This window comes from Plectropomus leopardus, chromosome 8, assembly GCF_008729295.1.
Source record: "Plectropomus leopardus isolate mb chromosome 8, YSFRI_Pleo_2.0, whole genome shotgun sequence".
Taxonomy (NCBI): Eukaryota; Metazoa; Chordata; class Actinopteri; order Perciformes; family Serranidae; genus Plectropomus; species Plectropomus leopardus.
In genome coordinates this window covers 8255071-8281734 of record NC_056470.1, presented here as the reverse complement: position 1 = coordinate 8281734, position 26664 = coordinate 8255071, and the positions used below count along the sequence as shown (strand labels likewise).

Sequence of the window (26664 nt, the reverse complement as noted above, 5' to 3'; positions counted from 1 at the left end):
TATCAGGATTACTCAGTTACCCAAGTAACTTCAGATGTGCATGTAATGCAAACATTTGTTAATAAATCGCAATAATCAATTTATGACTAATTGTAGTCAAAGTGGGTTCAAATACAATGGCAAAACAATAATAATAAAAACAACAACAATCCTTTCCTTTTATGGGCAAAAAAATGTTTGTTGTTTCAGTAGTTAACTACACAAAAAGTGTTTTAAAAATGTAATTGACTACCTGAATCAAGATGCAAGTATTCATGAAGTTTAACTACCATCAAGCTACTGCAAAGTGTAAGTTTAACTATTTGTTTAATTACACGCAACCCTGGAACCTTATGATCTTAAGTGCAGAAAATGTTAACAGCTCGAATTAGGCCTACATGTAGTTTACTAAACACTGGGGACATCTGTACATGATTCTGTTGATGAATGAAAGAGATTTGCGGGTATTGATGATGCTGGGGGTGACCAGGTTGGTGGAAATCGGATATATTTTTGTATTTAAACTATTATCCATTCTACAAGAATAAAACTGTTTAGATGGCGTTTTAAATGGCTTTAAAACGCCATGGAGTGGTTGGTTGAAACAACTCAAATTGCGATTACGGTTTATTGACTTGAGTTACCAGACCTGGCAACCCGGTTAGAGGAGTCACCGTTGTGCGCTCATTCAGGCTCTCTCTGACAGACAGCGTGGAAAGATGGTGCTCGACTTGGACCTGTTTCGGACCGACAAAGGCGGCGACCCTGAAGTCGTCCGTGAGACCCAAAGGAAGAGGTTTAAAGATGTCACACTCGTCGATAAACTGGTCGCCGCAGATACGGAGTGGAGAAAATGTACGTGTCCTTTTCTTTCTGTTGTTTCAGTCATGGTAGCTAACGTTAGCGTGGTGGCTAATGATGCTAACATTGGCGTAGCGTCAGTGCATTTTCCACAGGCTGAGAGCTCACGCCCAACTCCATGAAGAAATCTGGGATTTTATTGTTAGTATGCAAGTACATCTATTTGTTGCGTCCCATCTGGGATATTCAAAGACAACACCTAGTTCTTGGACAAAATCTTCCATTCGGCACCTTGAAATGCACAAACCCTCCCCACAAAATAATATATTTTTATAATGAATTTTGCTTGTTAACTCCACGCTCTGCCACCGCATTATGTTCGGTGAACGTTGGCTATTGCCACTGCCGTGGACTGCGAATCAATTCAGAAAGTTAACTATTGAGATAGACAGCGTGTTGCTTGGTACAATACATCTATGCCGTATTCATCAGTGGACATTGTATAAACACGGTCTAAACAAACATTATCTTATACATACCGTGAGTTTTTGTCAGCGAAGTTGGTAATAAATTACAGACAGATTTGAATGAGGTTTGGTATGGTGCTCTCACATAGGAAGAGAATAGCACGCAATGTGGCTAATGTTAGCACAGCTAGTACAACTTAACCAAACAAAATGACACATATGTTTATTCTCAGCGATAGTTACTTAATGTCTGAGTTTACTAGATCTATGTAAAGATCTATTTAATCACGTATTCCCATAATTTTATAGCCAGATGTGATGGTGTTTGCTAATGCTAGGTTAGCTTCGCGATGCCGGGTAGTAACGTGCAGTCTGATGCAATCCCAGCCACCAACATGTCAAGTTAACCTCGCCCTGCAGTGTAGCTGCAGTCTGATTCTGTATGATAAAGGGATGGATTTTTGCAATACATTAGTGTTACTGTTTAAGTGACAAAGGTGGTTTGTTGACATGTTTATCATCGGTTTTGATCCAATGAGGGTGAGTTGCTACTGACAGCAGCGCCTGTCACCAGGTTACTTGTCCTGATACTGCGGCTCACAGAAACATATTCATAAACACAGTCCCAATAATTGACTGACTGACTGACTGATGTACCCATACAGGCCGCTTCACTGCAGACAACCTGAACAAGGCAAAGAACCTCTGCAGCAAGAGCATTGGAGAGAAAATGAAGGTATGGAGGCATCAGGACACTGAATGACTGAACATGTAAATGTAGAGTGAGACAGAAAACAGAAGACATAACACTGTCAGTGTGTGTGTCTATTAAGCGGACCTGAGCGGGCCTCCTTTAACTCATTTTTTAATGTGAATGCAGAAGAAGGAACCAGTTGGGGAGGATGAATCTTTACCTGAAGAAGCACAGGATGTGGAGTCCCTAACAGCTGAACTGCTCTCGGTATGACTGTGTGGGCCTTAAGCACCACCTGTATGGCAACATTTCTGCCTGTTGTCACACTAATCTCTGACAGATTAAATTTAAAGCTCACACATTGCTAAATATTTGCTTCTCCTCACTCGTTTGCATGTTTACATTTTTCTGTCAGGGCCTGACGGTAACCCAGATCAAGAAGCTGCGTTTGTTAGTGGATGAGGCGGTGGAGAAAACTGACACTGACAGGGTAAAGCTGGAGACAGAGCGCTTTGAGTACCTGAGAGAGATCGGCAACCTTCTGCACCCATCTGTACCCATCAGCAATGATGAGGTGAGTGGTTTGATACATCATGGTTAAAGTCGGCGCTAATTACATTACTTTACCTTAATAACACATTTGAAATAGCTGCAAATCCATTGAAATTTATTGACATGATCTTCACCAATGAAGTGGATTAGGTAACACACGATACAGCAATTATTAGGACATGCCATACTAAAATGTTAAAATATCTGCGAGGCATTAGTGATGGCAAATTGTTCAGAACATGCTTGTGTTTTTTGAGAGTGGCTGCCAGGGTAGAACTTATGTAAAAATGTTACCACTAAGTCTTGCAGCAGGTGCTGATGGTGCAAAAAGTGCATCAAGTATGCTTCTCTGTTAGACCTACATCATGTAAACAAACCACAGACCCATCAGCTCAAGATCAGACTGGAGATGTAACCATTTAAAGATTGGTGAATAGCCTACTAGCTATCATCCTGCATTTGTAGTTTTTAAATAGAAAACAAACGTTTTATTTTGTGATCTTTACTGGAAATGATATACAATAAAGCCAACAGCAAGCAGGCTGTTACCGTAATACCATGGTGATCTCCTTCCAGCCAGCTGCCACCTCATTTTGGTTTTTGTAATGGAGGTACGGATAGATAATTCCTTATTTCAGCGTCATGAATCAGCTGCTTCTTGTTCATCGCAGAGCTTTCAAAGCGAATAGGACTAAAGAAAACATGGCGTTTGACAGAAATTCAGAACAGCACACCATGTCACTCAGGGCCACTTTGGACACCTTTTTCATTGGCTTTACATCCAAAATTTTGACGTATAGGCACACATTTAGTTAGAGAGTGACTCTGCCATGTCTTGTCTCATCAACACATGAAACACATGAATTTGGCATAAAACAAACACAGTGGGCACCACTCTCCCACCTCTGCTGACATGAGATCTCTTTCATGTTGCTGTCGTCGGCTTATAGCTGCTCAGACACAAGTGGCTCCATGAGTCCATTCATAAAGAAGCATGATATCATGTGAATCATACTTTCACACCCCGTATTACTAATGCAAAGGCAGTTGGCTTTAGTGCTGTGACGCCCCGCTCACAGGTTGCTGAATTGAATTCACCAGCGTGTCATCATGACTAATGCTCGTTTGCTTGAAATCAAACTAGTTAAAGATCATACTCCAGACCAGACTGGCAAAACTGGAAATCAACCCAACTGTAGTGATTACCCTTTGAGATGTGGCGACAGGCTGATGTAGCTCATGGGTGACGAGGCATTATAAACAGTTGTTGCTCCAAGTAACACAAAGTACTACACTTACAGGAAGTACTCAGGGTTTTGGAGGTATTAAAGGAATACCTCACCTGTAAAATTAATTAATCATTGTAAATTGATAAGGACTTCATAATCATATGAATTTTTGCAGCCCCCCCCCCAAAAAAAGGCGAAGGCTTGGGGTCTGGGTTTGGAGGTTGCAAAAATATGGTTCACTTTCAGTTCAGTTTTAAATAGTAAGGTTCCGGCTAGTTTGAAAGAGTCAAGCTTCATCATTTCAGACAGTTTGTTTTGCCTGATCAACATGTCCAAATCCAATGATAATTTGATTTACAATGATATAAAAGCATAATAAACAACTAATCAGTTTTCTTCTTGTTGGAGATCATTTTCAGTCGGTAGACCAGTTATATTAGTGTAATATTTTCTTTTGTTTCCTCATGTCAGGATGCAGACAACAAGGTGGAGCGTACCTGGGGCGACTGCAGCGTCCAGAAGAAGTACTCCCACGTTGACCTGGTGGTCATGATCGATGGCTTTGATGGAGAGAGGGGAGCCGTCGTGGCTGGCAGCAGAGGTTACTTCCTGAAGGTGAGCACAAGTAATAGTCTCCAGAAACACGCAAGACATAAAGTGGCACCGCAGACAGACCAACATTTCTTTTTTTAACTTTTTTTCCCCACCAAAATAAAACATTTAATATGCACTTAAAGCAGAATTGTGGCTGGTCTTTTACTACCCGGTCTGTTAGTCAACAAACCATCTGTTAAGTTATTTTCCTCTCTTTCGTTGTGTTCAGGGGCCGCTGGTGTTCTTGGAGCAGGCTCTGATCAACTATGCCTTAAGGATCCTTTACAGCAAGAAATACACCATGCTCTACACACCCTTCTTCATGAGGAAAGAAGTGATGCAGGAAGTTGCCCAGCTCAGCCAGTTTGACGAAGAGCTTTACAAGGTATGGGAGCTTTAACTGAATTCCTCAGCGTTTTCTCTTAACTTGTTTTGAACTTAGGCCACGTTTAGATGAGAACGGCCATTTTAAAAACGGAAAAGTCTCTTCTTTGGGTTTTTAAAAAAATACGCGCTCAAAGGATAATATTGTGAAAACGATCCTCGTGTACATGGATCCGCAAAAAACAACCGGAAATGCTGTAGTGTCAGGCCAATAGTTTACAGTGTAACTTTGTAATGTCACAACATAGAAGCACAGGATCCGCGCATTACCAGTTTACATGGCGATGGAAGAGGTGGCATTCTCAAAAAATTACACTCTCGAACCCATTTTCAAATGTTGTCAGGTTCCCAATACACCATTGTCTGTGAACGTAAGGCCAAAATGCAACAGAAGTTTCATGTCTTTTGCAAGAAACTGCTGCTGTGTTTATGTAGTTTAGAAAATCAAAGCCCAACCATATTAAAAGCATTTTTTTTGGAGTGCGATGTTATGCTGTCCAAATACTTTTGGCCAAGAAGTGTAGTTGTTGGAATTGCCATCAGGAGGTCCAAACACAGAGCTGCGTTCAGAGCTTTCCATTACTGCTGGCAGAACAGCAGACTGCTCATTTATGTCGAGCTGGCTACTTTATCATACATGTACGTTCATTTTCTATTTGAATAAAATGGTTTTGATAAAGTTATGCTTCGCTATGTGTGTGCATTTTATGACTGTTTAAAGCTGCTTCAAAACAATGCAGACTTTATAACAGATAATTGCGGCTGTCTATCTCGCCGCCACGTGCTCTATATGAATGTGTGTCTGTGTGTGTGTTCAGCTGAGAGGTTGTCCTGACAAGTGAGATCAGAGCGTCGTCTTTAGTGTTTGGCAAATATTTGCGAAATAATTGATGAAAAAACACATTAATAATAGAATTGATTGCACACATAGGGCACATCCTCATTAGACGGCTTACATCAGAAAACAGCTGCGGCAGTGACTTGATGATTGCACAGAAGCATTAAAAAATTCACTGAAAACGCTGCAATTTCTATATATAACACACTGGCCCAGGTTTATTTTATGATTAGTTTAAGTAAAATAAATAATAGGCTATATGAAACATAGGATTAAACATGCCACCCCCTAAAAGAACCTTGTTTATTTTTGGTTAATAAGAGTTTATTTATGTTTATAGTAAAACAATACATAAACCGTAATTGTCGCATGTCTAAATAAACCTTACGGTGAAAACGTCAATAAATAGATGCATAAATCAAGTCTAATTATTCTTAATTACAGAAGTTCTGATCAGTCATGAATAGGCACAATCATAAAAAAATAATGCAAGAAGCTTGTTTGTTCTTTACAATTATTCACAACATAATTACAGTCGTTTAGGCAAACTCATTATAGCCCAGTAATTAAGATCTGTGTGTATGATGCAATAATGGCATTAGAATGTGCCAGAGGATCCACATTTTTCTGTAACTTTAAACCAGTTATCATGAACATTCTGACTCAACTTAATGACTGAAAGGTAAAAAAAAAAAAAGTCAAATCTACAAAATAAGGTTTTTGTCATACAGAGTATATTTAATGTATTTGATGATATTGATATTTGATGTTTCGTCTGAATAGCAGAGCAATTGAAAATAGCTCACTGTTTTGAAAGTAAATTTTATTATTTTACATGATTTTGTATGTATTTGGCACACCAGGATACTGTATATACTCTTATTGAAAAATAATCTTGTGACATTTATTGTTAGCCAAAGAACCCAGCCCTAATATGCCCTGTTTGACACAAATTACTACAAATACAGGCAATAGCACTGTAATAAAGATGTATTTCTCACTGCCAATATTATGATTTTTAAAAATAATTATATTTTCCTGGTTTTAAAGGGTGCAATTACAGTAAAATTATGTAATTTTCTGAACTTAAAGTACTCTTCTAGTTGTTCCGTTCTTTGTCTGTATGTACTTCATCATCATATCCACATTACTGATAGCCCTAACCCTCTATATTCATTCATTTTTTTGTGATCAAATGTGCACCAATAGTCAACCCTACATAGCTTTGCAGTGTCAATATTAAGGTATTTGGTAAAAAAAAAAAAAGATGCATTTGATTTTCTTAATAATAATAATAATAATAATAATAATAATACATATATAATAATTTACTTTATATCCCCTGGCCCAGCATTTGAATCAAAACAGTTCAAAATTAAAATTGATATTTATCAAACTATTTTCTATTACTTTTCCAAAAAAAAACTTCAGGACATCACCTTTTTTTTTTCTTAGGTCTTGAAAAATATTTTTTTAAATTCAATGACCTTTTCATGTTTGTCTTGACTGTGTGAACCCTGAAAATTGATTTTATGTCCATTCTTACTCCTTCTCTCTCCCTGTATGTGTTAACACCAGGTCATCGGTAAAAGCAGTGAGAAGTCTGACGACAGCTCCATAGATGAGAAGTACCTCATCGCCACCTCGGAGCAGCCCATCGCAGCCTTCCTGAGGGAAGAGTGGCTCAAACCAGAGGACCTGCCCATCCGCTACGCCGGCTTTTCCACCTGCTTCAGACAGGAAGTCGGCTCCCATGGCCGAGACACCCGCGGGATTTTCAGGGTGCACCAGTTTGAGAAGGTTAGCTGTGGAAAAAAAAAAAAAACAACAACATTGAAATAAATAAATGGCCACTTTTTATTGTCACTTCATAAAATCATCAAAAAACTATGTGGCAGACACAAACCAAAGAATTCTGAATGAGAATAGTAATTATACACAAGTTAAATGGGTGTCAGGATTTGTCCTTTTTGTTATGGTATTTAAAAACAATGTAGTGATCTTGTGGTTTTCTTTGTAGATTGAGCAGTTCGTCTACGCCTCCCCACATGACGGCAAATCTTGGGAGATGTTTGATGAGATGATCGGGACAGCAGAAGAGTTCTACCAGTCATTAGGAATTCCTTATCGCATTGTCAACATTGTCTCCGGTAGGTCCGACACATGCGCCTATACATGAATGCGCAGTTGGGAAGTACCATCTCTGACTTTTAATCCTTACCAATCACATATGGGGCGTTATCCACTTGCTGGCCATTTTTTTTTTGCGTTTCCATTGTGAAAAGTTGTGGGTGGTACCTTTGGAACTATCCCTAATTCATTACCCCTCTGTTTGGGTTAGATAGCACACAGATCCAGTACTAAAAAACGGAGCTGGAAACACTGCGGTCCGTTGATTGGTCAGTACAATCATCACTCTGTGCTCAGGGCTGAGCTGTAGCTCATTTGACCACTGTTCATATTGTGAAAATTTTTACATACATTAGTAAACTATAACTATAAACATATAAAGCATGTTTCGCAGCCTTAAGCAGCAGCTGCAGACTCAGAAAAAAATGATTTAATCCACTGTGCCGACTTCCGGCAGCTTTTAAGGTGGAAAGTTTATTCGTAATGTTACTCAGTGCATGAGTTGATGACGTGAATCCATCAACACACCTTAAATATCAGTATAACAACTTTGACTGCTCCATCTGTTTTAATTGTCTCTCTTGGATGACATACTCTTTTAGCAAAAAGTGGATCTTGAAGCGTTTTAAAAAATGTATATTAACTACGACCGGATTGTGTGAACTTCATATATTCTTAAGTACTCCAGCAGCACTAACCTGTTATTTATAAACATCCCATTGAGAGAGACTCTCACTCCAGCCTGCAGCCACGTTCTGTAAACAATAAACGGGATTTGGAGTTTCAAGTGCTGCTGGATGGAGCAGAGAGTGACAATAACCCCGCCCACATGTGAAAGTAATGTCTGTAGTGGAAACGCTAAACAGATCTAAGGTCCGGGTACCTCTTCATGGGTGTTACTTTTGGTTTCAAAGGTACTATACAGAAGGTTTCTGATGAAACCCAGCTATAGTTCCTTAAGCAATAGGCCCCAGGATCTACAACGTGAAGAAGAACTGTGGAAATAAAGTTTCTAATGCATGTGCTTTTACATTTGCACTTCTTCACTTTTTAACTTTACACTTCAGAAAGTACCCAGCAATGGAAAACTAAATGCTTCAGAAGAAATTTCAGTATTTTCTTTTGAGGAAGTAAATTATTTGGCATGGTAAGAGCTGAAACGACAGGTCAATTAATCGATTGATTGATTGACGGGGGGAAAAAAAGCTTATAAGCAGTTTGCTCCATGTGCATGAACATCAGGTCATGACATTAGCTAACTACTTACTACTGTGCCATCATAGGTGCCCTGAATCATGCAGCCAGTAAGAAGCTGGATCTGGAGGCCTGGTTCCCAGGCTCCGGTGCCTTCAGAGAGCTGGTCTCCTGCTCAAACTGCACCGACTACCAGGCCAGACGCCTCCGCATCCGCTATGGACAGACCAAAAAGATGATGGACAAGGTGAGCGCTCTGTTCCGACGCAGCTCTGCAGCTCGACAAAGAGCTCGGCTTTTCCCGGACAACTCTTCTAATCCAAAATATTGGAAGATGCTTTATCCTGAACACGCGTCCTGTGTGTGTATGTTCTGTAGGCTGAGTTCGTGCACATGTTGAACGCAACCATGTGTGCCACCACTCGAGTGATGTGTGCCATCCTGGAGAATTACCAGACTGAGGAGGGCATCGTTGTTCCAGAGGTGCTCAGGGACTTCATGCCTCCAGGTAAACCAACAAGTGGTCCAAGTCACCTTTATTTGTTTATGTTATGCGTTTGTGTTGAAAAAAATAGTTGATGTAAGATTACTCCCAAATCTTTAAATCTATATCAGTATTGGTCTAAAAAAAATTATACAGAATTTTTGGGCTGTGATATGTGATTGTGTCATGTTTAATGTTTTGTTTAATGTTGCACATTAAAACAGTAGGTTATATTTGTCAGTCTGAGAATTGGTGATACTGCTGTCCTTTGTGCATAAAAAGTTCCAAACTACAGATACATTTTGGCTGAACTAGTCCAGGGCACTAAATTTGAAATGCACAGTTGCAATCTTGATAATATCTAACATCTTTTTGAAGATGAAATATGCCGTAACATGCTTTGACAGACCGCTGGAATAATGTTTATTCTGGCTTTCAAAGATTTGCTGAATTGATTTCAGATGTGTGTAAGCTTTGGTTAAAACTAACTGACTTATTGATTTAGTTGTAAAAAGTTATGTAATCATGTCGGAGAAATAATCATTTGACTGCAGAAGGGCTATTTTTGGTTAATGCTGACTCAGTCGTCCTTGTAACCTTTGTCACTGTTGTGTTTATGCTAGTTGCTTGTTGACTGCAAACACTGACTTTAGCAGTGATATGCAAGTTTGTTTAGCAAAGAATTGTCTCTCCTTCCTTTGGGGAAAACTAGATGCAGATGGATATCCTTAGAATGGAAAAAATGTGATGCAGTGATACAGTGCCATATGGACCGAATCAAAGTTTACAATAACTTCCAGATTAGAAAATCATCAAGACAGAAAGAGAGTAAATAGGAAGAAAAGTGGGAAAAACAAAAACAGGAAATAACCTGGAAAAAAGTGCTTAAAAATTTTTATTTTTCAAACATAATTTTAAATATCTATATACCTTTTTTTCTATTTTTTTTTTTCTCTGGACATTTTTCCTTTTCACTTTTTTTTCTCTAAATCTACTTATTTCTTTCAGTTTCTTATGAAGTTGCTCATTGCCTTTTTTTTCAATAATTTGGAAAACAATTGCACCATTTTGCTCAGAGTTCATAGGTTTAAATACTTGTGAAAGGTGTCTGAAAGCAGCACAAGGAAAGTTTCAAACAGTTAAGCACCGTCACAGTTGACCCACTGTTCTTTGAAGGCTTAAATGCATCTCGTCTATCCTGCAGGTTTGACAGAGATCATTAAGTTCGTCAAGCCCGCTCCTATTGATCAGGAGATGTCTAAGAAGTCAAAGAAACAGCAGGATGGAGGGAAGAAGAAGAAGCAGGGAGGAGGAGACCTGCCCAACGCCATGGAGACCATGTCCGTCAACGACTCATAGACTCCAGTAACACCACCACTGTGTCCCTTCACCAACCACACAGACACACTGATAGCATAGAGCGCGGTGTTGATGATCAGGGTCCGTTTAACTGCTGGAGAATGGTGAAACCATCTGTGTAATCGTTATAATGAAGGCTAGCTCTCTCCCATCTGTGTTTATCTGAGTGGATGGTCATATTCATCTCAGCTGTCGCTCCCCTCTCTCACATAAAGCACACTGAAAAAAAGGGATCTCCATGCTCACTTCTACAGTCCACTTCAGAGTCCATCTGTCTGTCTTTCTGTCCGTCTGTCCCTTTCTCACATCTGCAGCAGCAACACTGAGCCTAAAACAAACAGATAAGACCTCTAAAAGCTGTTTGTAGGACGCATATCGATATATATTCAAAATCAGCAGCTACATTTCTGGCTTCATTTTCACGGCAGTTAGTATATAAACCGCTGATTATATACATGTTCGTTTTCAGGTTTTAGGGATCTGTAATTGGTGTTGAAAAGTGGTTTTTTTTTTTATATATAATAGTAACCAAAATCTTCACTCATCTGCTCTTCGTTGAGAACAAAACCGGCATCGCCTCTGAAAAATGGGGTCGATAACTGTCTGAAATGGTTCTGGGGTTAATCTAACTATAATTCCGAAATCAGTCCTGTAAACACGATCAGGTATCTGAAGCGTCTGTTTTAGGCTTCTCTTCACGACGTCTCTGACCACAATCATCATTTCCGACCATCATTGCGCGACGTCATCGTTGACCATAACGCTTTTCATGGGCTTACGATTGAGACATTGACATTGCCTGTATGAACTCGCTAATATAAAGAGATATATATGATTGAGCATTGACAGTGGCACTCAGTGTAAACAAATATTAAATACAGTTGATATGGAAGATCTTTGTGTGTTTTTACTGAGTCTACAGTACGTCTTTAAAGTTTTAAAACTGTAGTATGTTTAAATCACCAACATTAAATCCTGTACACAAGAAAGAGCACTGAAGGTACGGTATCGGTGGAATCAGTCAGTCAGACTTTAATTGTATAGCACTTTTCACACAAGCAAAACACAAAGTGTAACACAAAGTGCCTAATACCCCCACCCCACCACCACCACTTTCCCCCTACGTGCATGGATAAACAAGCAAGACTTTGTAATTGATTAAAGCACTAAAATAAGAGTACTCATTAAAACCGGGAACTGAGGAAATGCTACCATTATTGAGAAAACATCAGAGACAGGCTAAAACCTTTAGATAAAAAGATAGAAATAAATTATTATTATTATTAATATTAATAATAATAATAAATAATTAAAATTCTCTAAATAGTAGTTAAAAGGTAAATGAAAGGATAACAGCACAAAGTATAACATAAAAATGTTTAAAAAATACTAAAGTGATATACCATCTAGTAAAACAGTAAAACAGACTAAAATATATAAATAAACAGTCAATAAATAAATAAATAGGTAAAGTTCGATTAAAAGCCAGACTAAAAAACAAACTCACCAATATTTATGTTATCTTGTGAATTCATACGTTAAGTAGAAATCTGTTTCTTAAGCATTTGGCAAAAAAATGACATGTTTAACATATTAGCTTTATTTTGGCAAATAACACCAAAATTAGCAAATGCTGTCTCCAGTCAAAGATCATGGTCTTAATGGGAACTCACCATGACTCACGCAGTGAGGGTAGATGAGAGCAGATGGGTCAGTTGTTTGCAATCTGCAACCTCACCACCAGGTGGCACTAAATCCTACACTAAACTACAGATATGCAGGTCTGGGTAACACTGTACGATCTCCCAGGAATATTAAGGTTGGATGTACGGCACGAAGGAAGTGCATCAGTCATTGCACGACCAAATCAGGGAGAGGACTGCACTTTTGTTTTCCCTGGTAGCTATTGGAAATAGCAGACAGTGGAAATACTGAAGTTACAGTGAAAACTGTGGCGTTTGTGAGGGAAAACAAAAAGAGGTGTGGATGTCTTTCACAATAATACCACTTGAAAATGCTGGCAATGGGGTGAAAAAAGTCGATTGTTTCCACTTTAAATTCATACAAATCTTGATATTTTTTATTTTGTAAGAATTTACTTTTCCTCAGGGTAAGGACATTCAACTTTAAATGGTCATGTTTTGTATTTATTTAAAATACCCACAGAACTCCAAAACCACAACTGGATTTTAAAGGCATGTTTTATTTAAAGAGAATCTCCAAAATAACACCATTTATCATGGTCAGAGAGTGGAAAATATTGTAATTTATTGTGAAGGGAGGGCCATGCATTTTCCCCAGTCACTGAGGGAGGCTAAAGGAAAAATATTTAAGCTCCAGGGAGGGCTGTGATATATATATATATATGTGTCTGTATTTAAGCCACCCCCCTACTCAGATGAAGAAAGTACAGTCCCTGCATTTACCACAGGGATTTAACATTTTTACATGCTTCCTGAATCATCCGATGTATGGAAGACATTTCCAGGCGCCCTGGATATCTGATAAAGAGCAATAAGGAAGACACGACAGTTACTCATTAACTCCAACAGACTTTACACCCATCCGTCTGTAATGCAATAAGAAGCTGACGCATTCTGGTTTAAGTTTATCTACGCAAAGGTAAGATGAATTTACAGTATAGTTTCTATAACAAAACATTTCTGTGTCACTGAGTGTCTGAATCTGTCTGTGTGTCAGCCTGCAGGGAGCTGGACGTGTTAAAATGAGTGACACTTCAGAGGATGATAATGAGATCTCCTTTCCAGTAAAGGTAAATACTGATTTTTAGAGTCAAAAATCTTATTCTGGCTAAGGAAAATATGTTAAACTTGTTATTTTATACTTGTGATTTATAATGTCAGCTGAACAACAGCATGTGCTTGGTTTCATTTCCACAGATTTTTCTCTTCTGACAGCCTATATACTGTATATACAGCAAATGCCTCGCAGTTAAGAACAGCGGCTTTTCTTGATATAACATGAACCTGCCATGTGATATTCGGCCTTGTTTAAATTTCCCGTTTTGCTTGGTGTGTATTTCTTTCTCTAACCTATAGTTCCTTGGCCGTGTTGAGGTGGTCCGCCCTGATGGACTGCAGGTCCTGTCTGAAGCAGCTCAGAGCCTGAAGGTCAGCAACTACCACTCCCACACCAGTTTAGTTAGAGTTTCCTGCATAAATGTGTTTACAGCTACACATTTTAAATAAAACATTGGATGCTGGATTCGTCTTCTGTTTTTGCAGGAAAGTTTATATTCACTACATGAAGGGACTGTTCACCCCAAAATCAAAAACACACATTTTTCCTCTTACTCTAGTGCTATTTATCAATCTAGATAGTTTTGATTTGAGTTGCTGAGTGTTGGAGATATCGGTCATAGAGTTGACTGCCTTCTTTACAATATAGTGGAACTAGATGACACTCAGCTTGTGGGGCTCAACGAGCCTAAAAAATACATTTGACAAACTTGAATTCCTCAAGATAATCTACAGACATTTCTGTGAGAGGCTTCATGTAGGAACTATTTTCTTTAAACCAAACCACACCCTCCAACCGGATCAATGCGCAGAAGAAAGAGTGCATCTTTTGCCAGCTCACCTAGCACGACTGAGCTAGCTACTGTTACTCCTCAGCCATGGAGAACGCCATTAATGTTTACGTCATACGCTGTCGTGATGCACACTTCCTTCTGTGCAATGATACGGTTGGTTGGTGTTGTTCGGTAGAAAGAAAATAGTTCCTACATGAAACTGCTAACAACAAGGTCTGCGGATTATCTTGAGTAATTGGGTCATGATTTCTGGAAAGAGACAATGCTGGTGTTTTTCAATCTTTCTTTATTTTTTTTTTTTATGTTTTGAGCACCACAAGCTGAATGCCATCTAGTTCTATTATATTGGAAAGAAAGCCGACATCTCTATGGCTGATATCTCCTCCAACACTCGGCAACTCGCACCAAAACAATCTAGACTGATAAATAGCACAACAAGTAAGAGGGAAAATATGTATTTTTTTATTTTAAGACGAACTGTCCCTTTTAAGTCAATGCGTTGGCTTTTCATATATAGTTATTAACATGATGTAGACTAATCCTTCCCCTATCATCCCCAGACACCGGATAACTACTCCACAGAAAAGGCAGCAAAGAAGAGCAAAGTCCACTTCTTCCTGTCACTGAGTGGGATAGACATTTTGGAAAACAAAACTAAGGTGTGTGACAAAAGTGTACAGTGTATATCACTGAATAACTTGTCATTTGTCATTATCACTTTTAAATCTTCTCAAATTTGTCTTTCCCACATTCAGTTTTTATTGTACTCCTGCCCTGTCCACTATCTCCTTCTGTGCCGTCCTGCCATCATCCCCCAAAGTCTTTGGGTTTGTGGCTAAACACCCTGCAGCGGACATGAACCACTGTTACCTGTTCCAGAGCAAGAAGTTTGTGAGTATTCAACAGCTATGCTTCCCCTACAGGGACAGTTTGATGGTTTATTGTTTTTATTTGAACTGGAAATCACTAATATTATTTTGGGTGTATGTCAGTCGCACGTGCTGGTCTCCGTTATCGGGGACACCTTCCGGGCTTCAAAAAAGGAGGAGAGCATCAGAGGAGGCCGAGACCTGATAGTTGAGGCCCTCAGACATAAGGTTAGTTCTAATATGCATTTTACACCACAGTCTGGGTTCCCTTTTTTTCTCCTCAGTTCACTTGTTTACTTTTTTTTGTCAAAGTGCAGAATTTATTTTAATTCTTTGCAAGAAGATTCTCAGTTTCATGTCTGAATAGAGAAAGAATTGATGCCAGCTCCCTATGAATTTCAATGTTTCTATTGTTCAGCTGAGCATTTTTAATCTTTTGTATTGTTCTGTTATCTTTTTTTCAGAATAAAAATGCTGCAAAGAGAGAATGCTGAGCTTAAAAGGATGCTTGCTGGACAGATAACTGACTAATACCGCCAATTCTTGCAGTTGCACTTATACACACACATATATACAACAACACAACATAAACTCTTGACGCTATTATATACTGTTTACCCAGGGTAAAACATGAAAAGGAAATTAAAAGTAAAGGAATGAACTCTGGATTTGAAAAAAAATTAAATAATATTATTTATAATAACACCTGATGTGTTATCGCACCTTTTCTAATGCTCAATCAATTGTAGATGCGTTACCCGCTGACACCAGCAGAGGGAAGCAGTGAGCAACTAAGAACTAGGTGGGTGCGTTCAAATGCTCGGAAATATTATCTAGTACATCTTCTGCCTTCATGAAGAACCAAGCAAAGTATCCATAAATACAACGTGAAATTAGATTTAACGGACGATTTCTGCTGTGTGACTTGTGATGGTTAGTACCAGCGACCACAACAGCTGGATAATAAATCAAACTTGCATGGCTTGTCCCCTGTATTTTATTGCTTGACTTTGTGCTTTATTGCTTTCTTGAAGCAATAACGCACCGAAAGCTAAATATACCACATGAATGCATCAACGACCGTTACTGAATTGTTAGATAATGACGAATCAAATAGATAATTTTACTTTAGTTGCTGTAGTATAGCCTGTTAAACCTCTCTGTACACTGTACATGAACATCCTCAGCAGGTCATTGTGATGAAAAAGACAGTGTCACATATTTTAATCAATACAGAAAATATATACAGAAGTATGTAATGCTACTACCACTAATAATAATGATAATAATAATAATAATAATAATAACTGTATTTATATAGCACCTTACAGTTAATTGAGTCTTTTAACAAATCTGACAAAACAGAAGCAAGAAGGATTTCTTGCAAAGGCAATGTAACCATAAGAGCCAAACAATAATTCCAGACAAAATTTAAAGTAGGATTTAACAAAAGATCTAAGCAAAAAAAAACAAACAAACAAAAAAAAAACATGAAAGGAAAGACGGTCGATAATGACAAATAGAGATAGAAAAACATGCAAAATAAAAAAAAAAAAAACAACAATAATAACCCATACCAATAGGATTAGAATCAATTCAAAGAATATAAGCAGTAAACGCGGAAATAATATTACTAATTTAAAAAATCAAAAAATAGTAGCAATTGTACTAAGAACTGAATTAAACGCAATTAAGACCGAATACAACAATAAATTAAATGTAAATGTCTAAGTTAAAAGCAGGGCGTTTTAAAGTGTAGAGGGCAGAAAATTATACGTTGGTTTTATCAGCAAAACCAGACTAATAACGCGACTTTAAAGATGTATTGTCGAAGACTGTTTCCGCGTCAATATCGTCAATATGTGTTTCCCCCCTTCCTAAACCTGCACTAAGCCCCGCCCACAGTCCACGGACGCTCCGCACAACAGAGGGCGGGGGACACCATTTGACGAGGGAACGCATTTCGTTGTAACACCAGCAAAGCTGTAAATACGAAGACATTACGCAGGACACGTGAAGGCAGCAAAGCATGAACGTAAACTTCGGTGTGACGGAAAGCACAGAGTGTGCGCTGAAGTATATCCACCTTTAGGATGGCAACGACGACTTGTTTGGTGTAAAAGGTAAGCTGAAGTTTGTGTAACCAAGCTAACTAAACTACAACTAGCTACAGCCACTGTAAACTGAGCTAACCTGTAGAGCAGCGCTGTTAGCAGACTAGCTAGCTCAGGGACGCCACGCCTGAACAACTGAATTCTGCTAACGTTACATTTTGACTCTGTCAGCTGATTTAGTAGAGATGCTCGCTGTTATTACTGACGCAGGGGCGCTCAGCTGATCCGTGGCTACTGAGGTAATTTACTGGCTTGTGTTTATGGACTGAATGCCTCGTTCTCATCCACCCGCAGACGGGCGGTAGTCGGTGGGAAAGTCTGGCTTGGACCGTCCCGAGGCGAGGTGAGCCACCATGGGGACACGGTGGTCTCGTAGCGGCAGCAGCATGTCGCTCCTCCCGGAGAGACAGAGCTCTGTGCGGCAACCAGAGGACAGAGAGTCCGATAATGAGTCTCTGGATGGGCTCGTCAGACGGGAGGACATAGCTCAGTTCCCCTACGTGGAGTTCACCGGCAGGGATAGTATAACGTGTCCGACATGCCAAGGCACAGGACGGATACCCTCAGGTGAGTAAAAACAAAGGTACTGTTAGAGGAACGGAACACACACGGTGTTTATTTACTGCATTCACTGTACTGTATACTTTGTTTATTTATTTGACTTTTTTTTCCAGGCTAGAGTCTAACTTCTCGGAGTTAAAGGAACAGTTTACCCACAAATCAGAAATACATGTTTTTAGTCTTACCTGTAGTGCTGTTCAGCAGTCTAGATAGTTTTGGTGAGGGTTGCCAAGTGTTGGAGGTATCAGCTGTAGAGATGTCTGCCCTGTCTTCAGTATAATGAAGCTAGGTGACATTTGGCTTGTGGTGATCAGAGCGAATCAGAGTTTCTACAAGAAACTGGCCAAAACAAGGTCTGGATTTTTTTCAAATTACTGGGTCATGAGATCTTGTCAGTTTGTCAAATGTATTTGTTTGTTAGTTTGTTTTTGCACTTTGAGAACCTCTATATTTGAGATAAGGCAGACATCTCTGCAGGCGATAACAAAAAAAAAAAAAATCCAGATTGATAAATAGCACTACAGGTAAGAGGAAAAAAATATGCTTTTTGGGGGGTCACCAAAGATAGACTTTAGCCCTAATTAAAAAAGGTAAATAAACTTAGACAAAGGCCTAAAGGGTATGTAAGGTTATTACAGTTGGATTAAACCAGATTTTTCTTTAATTTCAAGACATTTTTATGTGAGAAGTATTGAAATATTTCATTTTTGCAGTTTGTCTACATAGCTTTACACGCAGTCAGTATAATAATGTGGAAACTGCTCATAGAGCGGATAGGCCGCAGGTCTGAGGTTGTCTGCGTGTTTCTATTCTTATCACCTATACTACACTTTCATTCAAACTGGTATTAAAGAGCCTCAAGCATTGTTATTTAACAAAACACACACACACACACACACACACACTTACATAAGCAACAGGAACTGTTCTAAGCGTAGCATGGCATGTGTTAAAATAAGGAAGGGGTGGTCATCATGCAACTTCAGTGACTTTGCCTTGTGTCCAAAAATATATTTTATTGGAAAACACTAATCAATATGTGACATGAACTATTGTTATCTCTCTCCTGATAGATCAAGTGAATGAACTGGTTGCATTGATCCCATACAGCGACCAAAGGCTGCAACCCCAAAGAACGTAAGTAACCAAAACTACCCAGCTCTCTTGGAAACATTGTATTCCTGTGCCCAGTGTGCATTTATTTCTGGTCAAATGGTGTTTATATGTCATTTATTTTTAAAAAAAGATCTAGATGTGGACCCGCTCATGTTTGTTTGTAATGCGGATGGTTTAAAGAGAAGCTGCGTTTGTGTGTGTGTGTGTGTGTGCGCGCTGCAGGAAGCTGTATGTGGTTCTGTCAGTTGTGTTGTGCCTCCTGGCTTCTTCACTGGTGGCCTTCTTCCTCTTCCCTCGCTCTGTGGTCGTGGTGGATGATGGGATACACATGGTGACTGTGCACTTCGATCACACCAACATGAACGTCAGAATGAACATGACGGTGGGTTTTCTCTCATATTTTGTAACTTACCTTAAAGGTCCAGGGGGTAGGATTTAAGGGGATATATTGTCAAAAATGGAATATAATATAATAAGTATGTTTTCCTTAGTGTATCATCACCTGAGTATAAGAATTGTCATCGTTTTGTTTCTGTAGAATGAGCCTTTTAGATCTACGTAGCAAGCAGGTCCTCTTTCACAGTCCGCCATGTCGCTACAGTAGCCTAGAATGGACAAACAAAACACCGGCTCTAGACAGGGACTCTCACATTTTTGTGTCGGCAGTAGTAGTTAGTAGCACCTCTGTGACAAAGAGTGTCACAAAACACTGTCTTTTTAAATGTAAAACTACTCTATTAAGTGTTTTTACTGCTTTAAATCACTGGGTCCATTTGTTTTAAAGAGGAAGAGACCTCTGTGGATCATTTGGTTCATGGTAAAATTCTCAAATGAACACTGAAGAATTTTGAACGGGGAGAGGTTTCAGCTGGTTGCAATCTGTTATCCTCACTGCTAGATGTCACTAAATCCCTCTAAATCTTACACACTGCTCCTTAAACTTACTCAAATGCCAGTTAATAAGGTACAACAAGCTAAAACTAATGCAGTCAAAAGGCCTTATAATTACACGTACCTACAGGAAGATTGTAATGTTTATGCTGAAAGGGCTTAAAGAGTTATTGATTCTGTATTGCTGTATTGTAGTTTTGCATTTAAATGGTTTGAGAATATGTTAAAGACATCTGATGGCTAGGTGTAATAACTGAGTGTGTTTATATTCTGATAAAAATCCTACTAATGAAATATAGATTCACATACACGATATGATGCATCTTATCTGATGCATCTCTTTGGCAGAAGAGATGCGTCATACAATGTTTTGTTTTTTATGCATCCAAATTAGAGCCGATGTGTCCAGTCAATGACTAAAACATATGATTAACAGACTGCAATTATATTGATAATTGATTTTAGTTGCCTTTTTAAACTAAAATGCTAAACATGTCCATGTATGATCTTTTTAAATGTTTCACCGTAATCCATCACTGCAAGACACGTTTCCTTTTGTGAATCTTTGTATTTCTGGCTGTACCTTTTTAAAGAAATATTTCTTGACCTTTCTTTTTTTTTGTTGTTTTTTTTCTCAGAGCACTCTGAACCTCAGCAACCCAAACTTCTTCTCGGTGCTGGTGCAGAGTGTGAGCTGTCAGGTCCTCTACATGAAGACGGTGATCGGCACTCAGCAGCTAGACAACGTCACCACCATCCTGCCGCTCAGTCAGAGTCAGGTAAAACTGAAAATAGACATCAATAGCAAATCCATTTCAATTAAAAAAAAGACCACATTCATTTCATATGAGCCATAAAAGAGGGTTTTTTTTAATATCTTTTAAAATAAGATATTGTTTTATTTCTCAGTAAATATAGTTTTGTGTACATAATAAACATCATCATAGGTTGGTCCGCTGTATCCTGGTGCAAAGTTCAGCATGCAAACAAATCTGTCATCACTGTATAGCATGATGTCGACGTGCCTGCTACAGGATGTGGTCTGTGCTCGACATCCCTACACTCTGCTGCACAGACCGTACTGCTAAAAGCTTACGTGCTTGTAAACATTAGTGCAAGAACAACACACACCGTCACTGGCTTTAACCTGAGAGAATAAGGCTGATGTTACTCTTGCTGTCAATAAAACCAACAATGAATTCAACCAAATGAAAAGCATTTTCTGTGCAGCCAAAGCTTGATGCGTCTAATTCCTCCATACTGTCGATTACCATGAACACAGGCACTGTAGTTTATTTAGTATCCATCCAACCGCACCATCGTGTAGGCACAAATACTGGATAATACAACAAATTTGTGGCTGAAAATAGCACACATGCAAAACTGACACACTTTTTGCTAAATACTGCATTTCTCAGTTTGTATAGGAAATTATTTAGCCTACTTGTGATGTCTTTTTAAAGATTTACATGCTATTTAGAACGAATTGCCTCTGTAAGCGGAGAGCAAAAATGTAACTGGTTGCTCAGCTTCTCTTCACTGTCAGATCCATAAATATTTTCAGTATTACTTGGATTTTAATACCGTTCAAGCTTAATCAGATGTCTAAACAGCCAAGCCCTCATACGCTGCCTCAACTGTCTCACTGTTCATAGAACATCTATAATTTTCCATTAAGCCACACGTTCATCAGCTCTAGAAAACACCTTGAGTTTTGCTGTCCTGTAACTGTCTGCAGGTGAACTACACTGTCAGCGTGGAGATTGGTAGCAGTGCACCCTACGTCTAGTAAGTGTCTCTCTCTGAACTTACCAGAACTGTCCAGACTTCTTGTCAATGTCAACATTTTAGAAAATAGTCCATAGAGTCTACTTTGAGTGGCCATTTCTCATTGGTTAAAGAGGTATTCCACTGATTTAGATGTAGACTTCCATAACGTCCGGAGACTTCTGAGAGACAGATTGATGGAGGTCAAGCAGGTTTGATATCTTGACCTCAAGTCAGAGGTCAAGATGTCCTCCTGGCTTTAAAGTTCGTTGGGGCACCTGACTTCTTTTGATGAATATTGCTCAACAGAAATGACGTTTCATAGACAGAAAAAAGTGTCGCTCAATGCTTGTCTTTCATGAGGTAAAATCGCCGCTCACAGACAGATTGGGATTTTGTCAGCCAATGTAGATTCGGTTAAGATAAAGCGCACAGGAGATATTTTTGGCGATTTAAACAGATGTCTGCAGATTACCCTCCCCTGAATGCGACACAAGTTGACTCAGAGTATGATTTGTACATCTGTGATATGTAAATCTTAGGTTTTATTTCCTGTTTCCCTGTTTTGCCTCACTGCACACTTTAATCTTAGCTCTCAACACTGTTTTATTTATTGTACCCGTATATTTTTTTGTTCTATTTTTATGCATTTTGTGATGCACTCTGTTACTTTTTGTAGATAAGTGCTATACATATAAAGTTATTATTATTTTTATTATTACAAAAAAACACAGTCTGTGGTTGCCATTGTGACAACTTAAAACCTTTCGCTCAAGCACAGACCATTATACTTCTATCGAGCGACGCTTTAAAGTGTCAGGTAGCCTACTACAGTAAAGGCCTTTGTCTCATATATGGGTCGAGCCCTTAACACCCCAGATCCTAAGTTTCCAATAATGCAACGTGATAGCATCTTCTGTTCAACCGTCACCGTGTCCTAAATGTCCACATCTTTTCAACGCCACACCTTTTAGTTTTTAACAGACTTTCTCATACAGTTGTATTTTTTGAGACCTCTTATAACGTGTAACAGACTCTGATGCCTGAAATGTGTGGAGTGCTCGTTCAACTTCAAAGATTTTTCTGTGCTGGCGATAAAGTCACATGTAATTTCCACAAAAATAAACGCTCCAAGTCCAGTTTACTAATTCACGCCTTTTATGTTTTGTTTCTTTGTCAGTGCCTTCTGTACCATGCCCAGCATTAAGGTCCACAACATTGTTGTATATATGCAGTAAGTATTTCTTTTTATTACGTTGTGTCATTATAAGGGTGGAATAAGTACTTAAATCCTATATATACGGCTGAAACTAACAAATATTTTCAGTATCAGTTAATCTGCAGATTGAATTTTATGAGTAGTTGTTTTGTGTATAATGTAAAAAAAAAAAAAAAAAGTGAAAAATGCTCATCACAATTCCCCAGAGATGAAAGTAACTTCTTAAAATTCTGCATCTTGTCCAAACCAACAATCAAGGAAACGAAGACTCAGTATGTATTTTCTGTTATAAACAGCAAAGAATCAGCAAATTCTCACACTAAGAAGCTGGAGTCAGAAAATGTCCAACCCTTTTGCTTAAAAAAACGTTCAATCAAATGATCAAAATAGTTGGCAATTTATTTTGTTTTTATTGACTATCCATTGCAGCTATAACATCCTGTTTTATAAGAACAAGTACTGATACATATGTGTAAATATGCTCCACTACAAGCAAAAGTTCTGCATTTAAAACTTTACTAATTTAGTCTTTAAATTCTCCATTCTGTTCAAAAGAAGAAAAAAAACCTTTGTGCAGTAAGAAAAAGATTGAACCTGTTATAAATTTAAATCAGCTACTGAAAATATACTAGAGTGCTTTTTTAATCCCAAAACATTTAAAAAATGTGTGGCAGGATGCAGCACCAGAATAATGAAAAATTTGTAGAAAATTCTTGAGTTCATTTTCAATCACACTTTTTAAAATAAATGAGCGTTTAAAACTTCAAAATTTCAGACTTGACTTAATGCAAGGGAGATTTTTTATCACTGATCATTTACAAAATCTGCAAAATACCCATAGCTGTCAGATAAATGTAGTGGTGTAAAAAAAGCACATCAAATATAGTACAGTTGAAGCATTAATTAGTATGCAATGGATGTACTCATGTAAAGTATAAGTACTTAAAGACTGTACAACACTTTGCAATTTTATTTTGCACTACTATAACCTTTGCTTATAAGCCTACAGTCATGACACAGCTGTGTGTCTCATGTTAAGTAACACAAAGAGACAGTTACCACATAAGCTACTTCCTTAAGGTTTGTGAATGTGTTATAAAATACATAACACATTTTAGAATTGTTGCGTTGTACTTTAGACATAGTAACTATAATTTGACATTCTGGAAATAATTATTTATATATTATTATCATTATAATTACTAGAACTATTCTTTCTGTGGGTGCTCAGCTGTCAGAAAACCCGTCTTGAGGTCGTTTCAGTTGCCGTGTCATGTCTGTAGCTTTTTTTTATTGTGATGCATATAGATCGATTTTTGGTCTAAATTTCTGTCGTCTTGTTTTCAGAACCTCGGTGAAAACCTCATACATGGTGCGAACATCCCAGAACAGCCTCGAGGCGTATCGCTACATAGACTGCGGTTCAAACACCACACGGCACCAGACGGCCAAGCAGCACAGACACCTCATCCCTGCGCTGCTGTGATCGGAGCTGATCGCCTCTCCGGATGAGGTGGATGTCACTGCACACTCCATTTTTGCAGAGGTAACCACCAGCAGCAAAATACGAAACAGTGCTTTCTTCTAAGCTCACACAGAATACGAAGCGTCGGGTAGCTGTTAACTTGTGCCTTTGAGCGATGAAGTGAAAAACAGGGCAAGTGAAATCTATGAAGTGCAGCAGCTATATTTTTTTTAACCACGTATTGGTTCTCATTGGCAACAGTTAAAGGTTTTGTTGCTAGTTGTTAGTCAGGGGAAATTTCTTGCCCAAGCAGCCACTTTTTGGTTTTTACTTGAATTAGTGGGTCAGATGATCACCTCAACTCATGATGTCTAAAATGCAAGTTTAAAAACGCAGTTTTTGTGATTTCAGACTTGCTGACAGAATTACGCGCATGTTCCACTTGTGAGAATGGAGTGACAAATTGAATGAGTCATTGCCAACAGGGCACTCAGATTTGGAGGCAGGACAAATGTCAGAGAAAGCTCTTTTCTTAAAGGGAAATGACCGTCATGCCAACCTGACTGACATGCTAGAGTTGGCTTTTTTTTGCTCTAGCTATAATTAACGCTGCAGAGCTCTGTCTGTGTCTGCTGCTGTCGTAACATCAGGGAGCATTCTTCAGCATAGCTCGCATGACTTTTGGTTTTGTAACACTGTGTTGGACTTAAGGTTGTTGACTTTTCTTTTCAAAAACGAGAAGTAGAGGAGCCTGCCTGCTGTCTTCTGTTTTTTTTTTTTGGGGGGGGGGGGGTGATTTGATGTCTGTTTTTGCACCTTGAAACTGGGACATATTGTTGAGCATATTGCCTTTGCTGTGTTATTTAACTGTTACTGAAGTTGAAAATGGCATTTACAGATTTAACACACCACAGATGTTTTTAAATGAACTGATAAATTATTTTTTGGTTGTTTTTGGTCTCATCACAGCAAATGTAAGCACACAGATTTTAGATTCAGGGTAATGCACATATATGAGTGTCATAGAGAGGAATACTGTTCTCAGACCAGATTTTCTGTCAGGTGTTGGTGTAGCTCATGGGTTAATCATTTAGGATACTGTGGAATGGATTACAGGATCAGCAAGGTCATTAGTTCTTTATCATACACACTCCTGGCCAGGCTACTTAAAGAGAAATATAATTCGTAATGTTCAATATCTGTATACAGCATCCTCTCCACAGTGGCCTTAAAAATAGATCTACACTGTTATTTCCTTTGACTTCTCCTTCATCAGTGTTTTAATTAACTCCTCCCCATCTGTTCTGTATAGATGTGACTGTCATAAGGTCATTTTCAAAATGGAAACAAAGTTACTGAAGGCGGTTGTAATTTGATTTTTTTTAAAGGGACAGTTATTTGTAAATTTGTGAATGAAAGATTTTACCAAGTTTTTTTTTAAAAAATGCAGCACATATTGTCATGCTAAATAAAACATTAAAGGGATGAGTGAATAAATAAAACTAATAATGAACATCAGTACTTGTTTCAGAATCTCCTTATGCCTTTGCAGTTGTGGCCTGAGATATGTTTTGGGGTTGTCGTGAATGCCATATTTCAGAACACAATATCCCAAGAATGCCTTGAGGGAATTTCTTCAAATTTAGCTCATCCACTTGGACTTAAGTATGAACTTATAAGATGTTCAAAGGTCAAGGTCACTGTGACCTACGTCTCATTCTCGGGAACGTAATATCTGAAGATGGCATTAAGGGAGTTTTCTCAAATTTGGCACAAACGGCCGCCTGACTTGACTTGGATTTATTTATTTTGATTATGTAAAAAAGGAAATAGAAAAATTATTATACAAGAGTAGACAGACAAAAAATGTAATATTTACAGATAATGGTCAAAAACATGATGACTTGGGGCACCTGGTGGATCAGTGGATAGAGCGGCGCCCCATGTACAGAGGCTGTGTCCATTCGGCAGCAGCCACAGGTTCGAATCCGGCCCCGGCCTTTTGCTGCATATAAAAAAACAAAAAATAATCTTAAAAAAAAAAACATGATGACTTGCTTTACATAATCGAAAAGCAGAGAGAAGAAGTAAAAACCTATCCAAAATCCTCAACTTCAGCATCCTACTCTCCCCTTCTGGAGCCCTGTTAGGCAACCTCTCCTCACTCACAATCCCAAATCATCCCTACATATTCACCTTGATAGCAATAACTGTGGTGAAAAAAATCATTTTACACAACTGGAAAGACAAGAAAAAACTATCAAACAGCCACTGGCGCAATCTGTTTTATGTATGTATGTTTTTGGAATTTTTATTGACATTATATAATTTCACCTGGCTCGACAAGCTATAATATGCAGGTTTGAGCAATTTTTTCAAAATCTCAAAATTTTGAATTTCTCAA

At 38.5% G+C, this 26664-nt stretch overlaps 2 protein-coding genes and 1 pseudogene across 2 annotated transcripts; all 3 read left to right on the top strand.

The window, feature by feature from the left end:
- The first annotated feature begins 666 nt into the window (after positions 1-666).
- Positions 667-11597, top strand: sars1 (seryl-tRNA synthetase 1). The gene is made up of 11 exons (XM_042492529.1): positions 667-834; positions 1913-1983; positions 2128-2208; positions 2357-2515; positions 4194-4337; positions 4546-4701; positions 7117-7338; positions 7559-7688; positions 8952-9109; positions 9241-9370; positions 10551-11597. Exons 1-11 carry the CDS (start codon positions 699-701, stop codon positions 10703-10705), a joined length of 1542 nt encoding a protein of 513 aa, XP_042348463.1. The 5' UTR covers positions 667-698; the 3' UTR covers positions 10706-11597.
- Positions 11598-13430: 1833 nt separating this feature from the next.
- LOC121947557 lies at positions 13431-15658 on the top strand (annotated as a pseudogene).
- Positions 15659-17089: 1431 nt separating this feature from the next.
- tmem106c (transmembrane protein 106C) lies at positions 17090-25698 on the top strand. The gene is made up of 8 exons (XM_042492341.1): positions 17090-17250; positions 17536-17808; positions 18876-18939; positions 19141-19300; positions 20448-20588; positions 21548-21597; positions 22757-22810; positions 24143-25698. Exons 2-8 carry the CDS (start codon positions 17595-17597, stop codon positions 24279-24281), a joined length of 822 nt encoding a protein of 273 aa, XP_042348275.1. The 5' UTR covers positions 17090-17250; positions 17536-17594; the 3' UTR covers positions 24282-25698.
- Positions 25699-26664: the final 966 nt, after the last annotated feature.

Excerpts from the sequence above, each read along its gene's own strand:
- tmem106c (XM_042492341.1), top strand. The coding sequence starts at position 17,595 with ATGGGGACACGGTGGTCTCGTAGCGGCAGCAGCATGTCGCTCCTCCCG. Across the intron at positions 19,301-20,447 it reads ACGTCAGAATGAACATGACG|AGCACTCTGAACCTCAGCAA; the intron begins GTGGGTTTTCTC and ends TTTTTTTCTCAG. Across the intron at positions 21,598-22,756 it reads AGCAGTGCACCCTACGTCTA|TGCCTTCTGTACCATGCCCA; the intron begins GTAAGTGTCTCT and ends TTTCTTTGTCAG.
- sars1 (XM_042492529.1), top strand. The coding sequence starts at position 699 with ATGGTGCTCGACTTGGACCTGTTTCGGACCGACAAAGGCGGCGACCCT. Across the intron at positions 2,209-2,356 it reads TAACAGCTGAACTGCTCTCG|GGCCTGACGGTAACCCAGAT; the intron begins GTATGACTGTGT and ends TTTTTCTGTCAG. Across the intron at positions 9,110-9,240 it reads CCAAAAAGATGATGGACAAG|GCTGAGTTCGTGCACATGTT; the intron begins GTGAGCGCTCTG and ends TATGTTCTGTAG.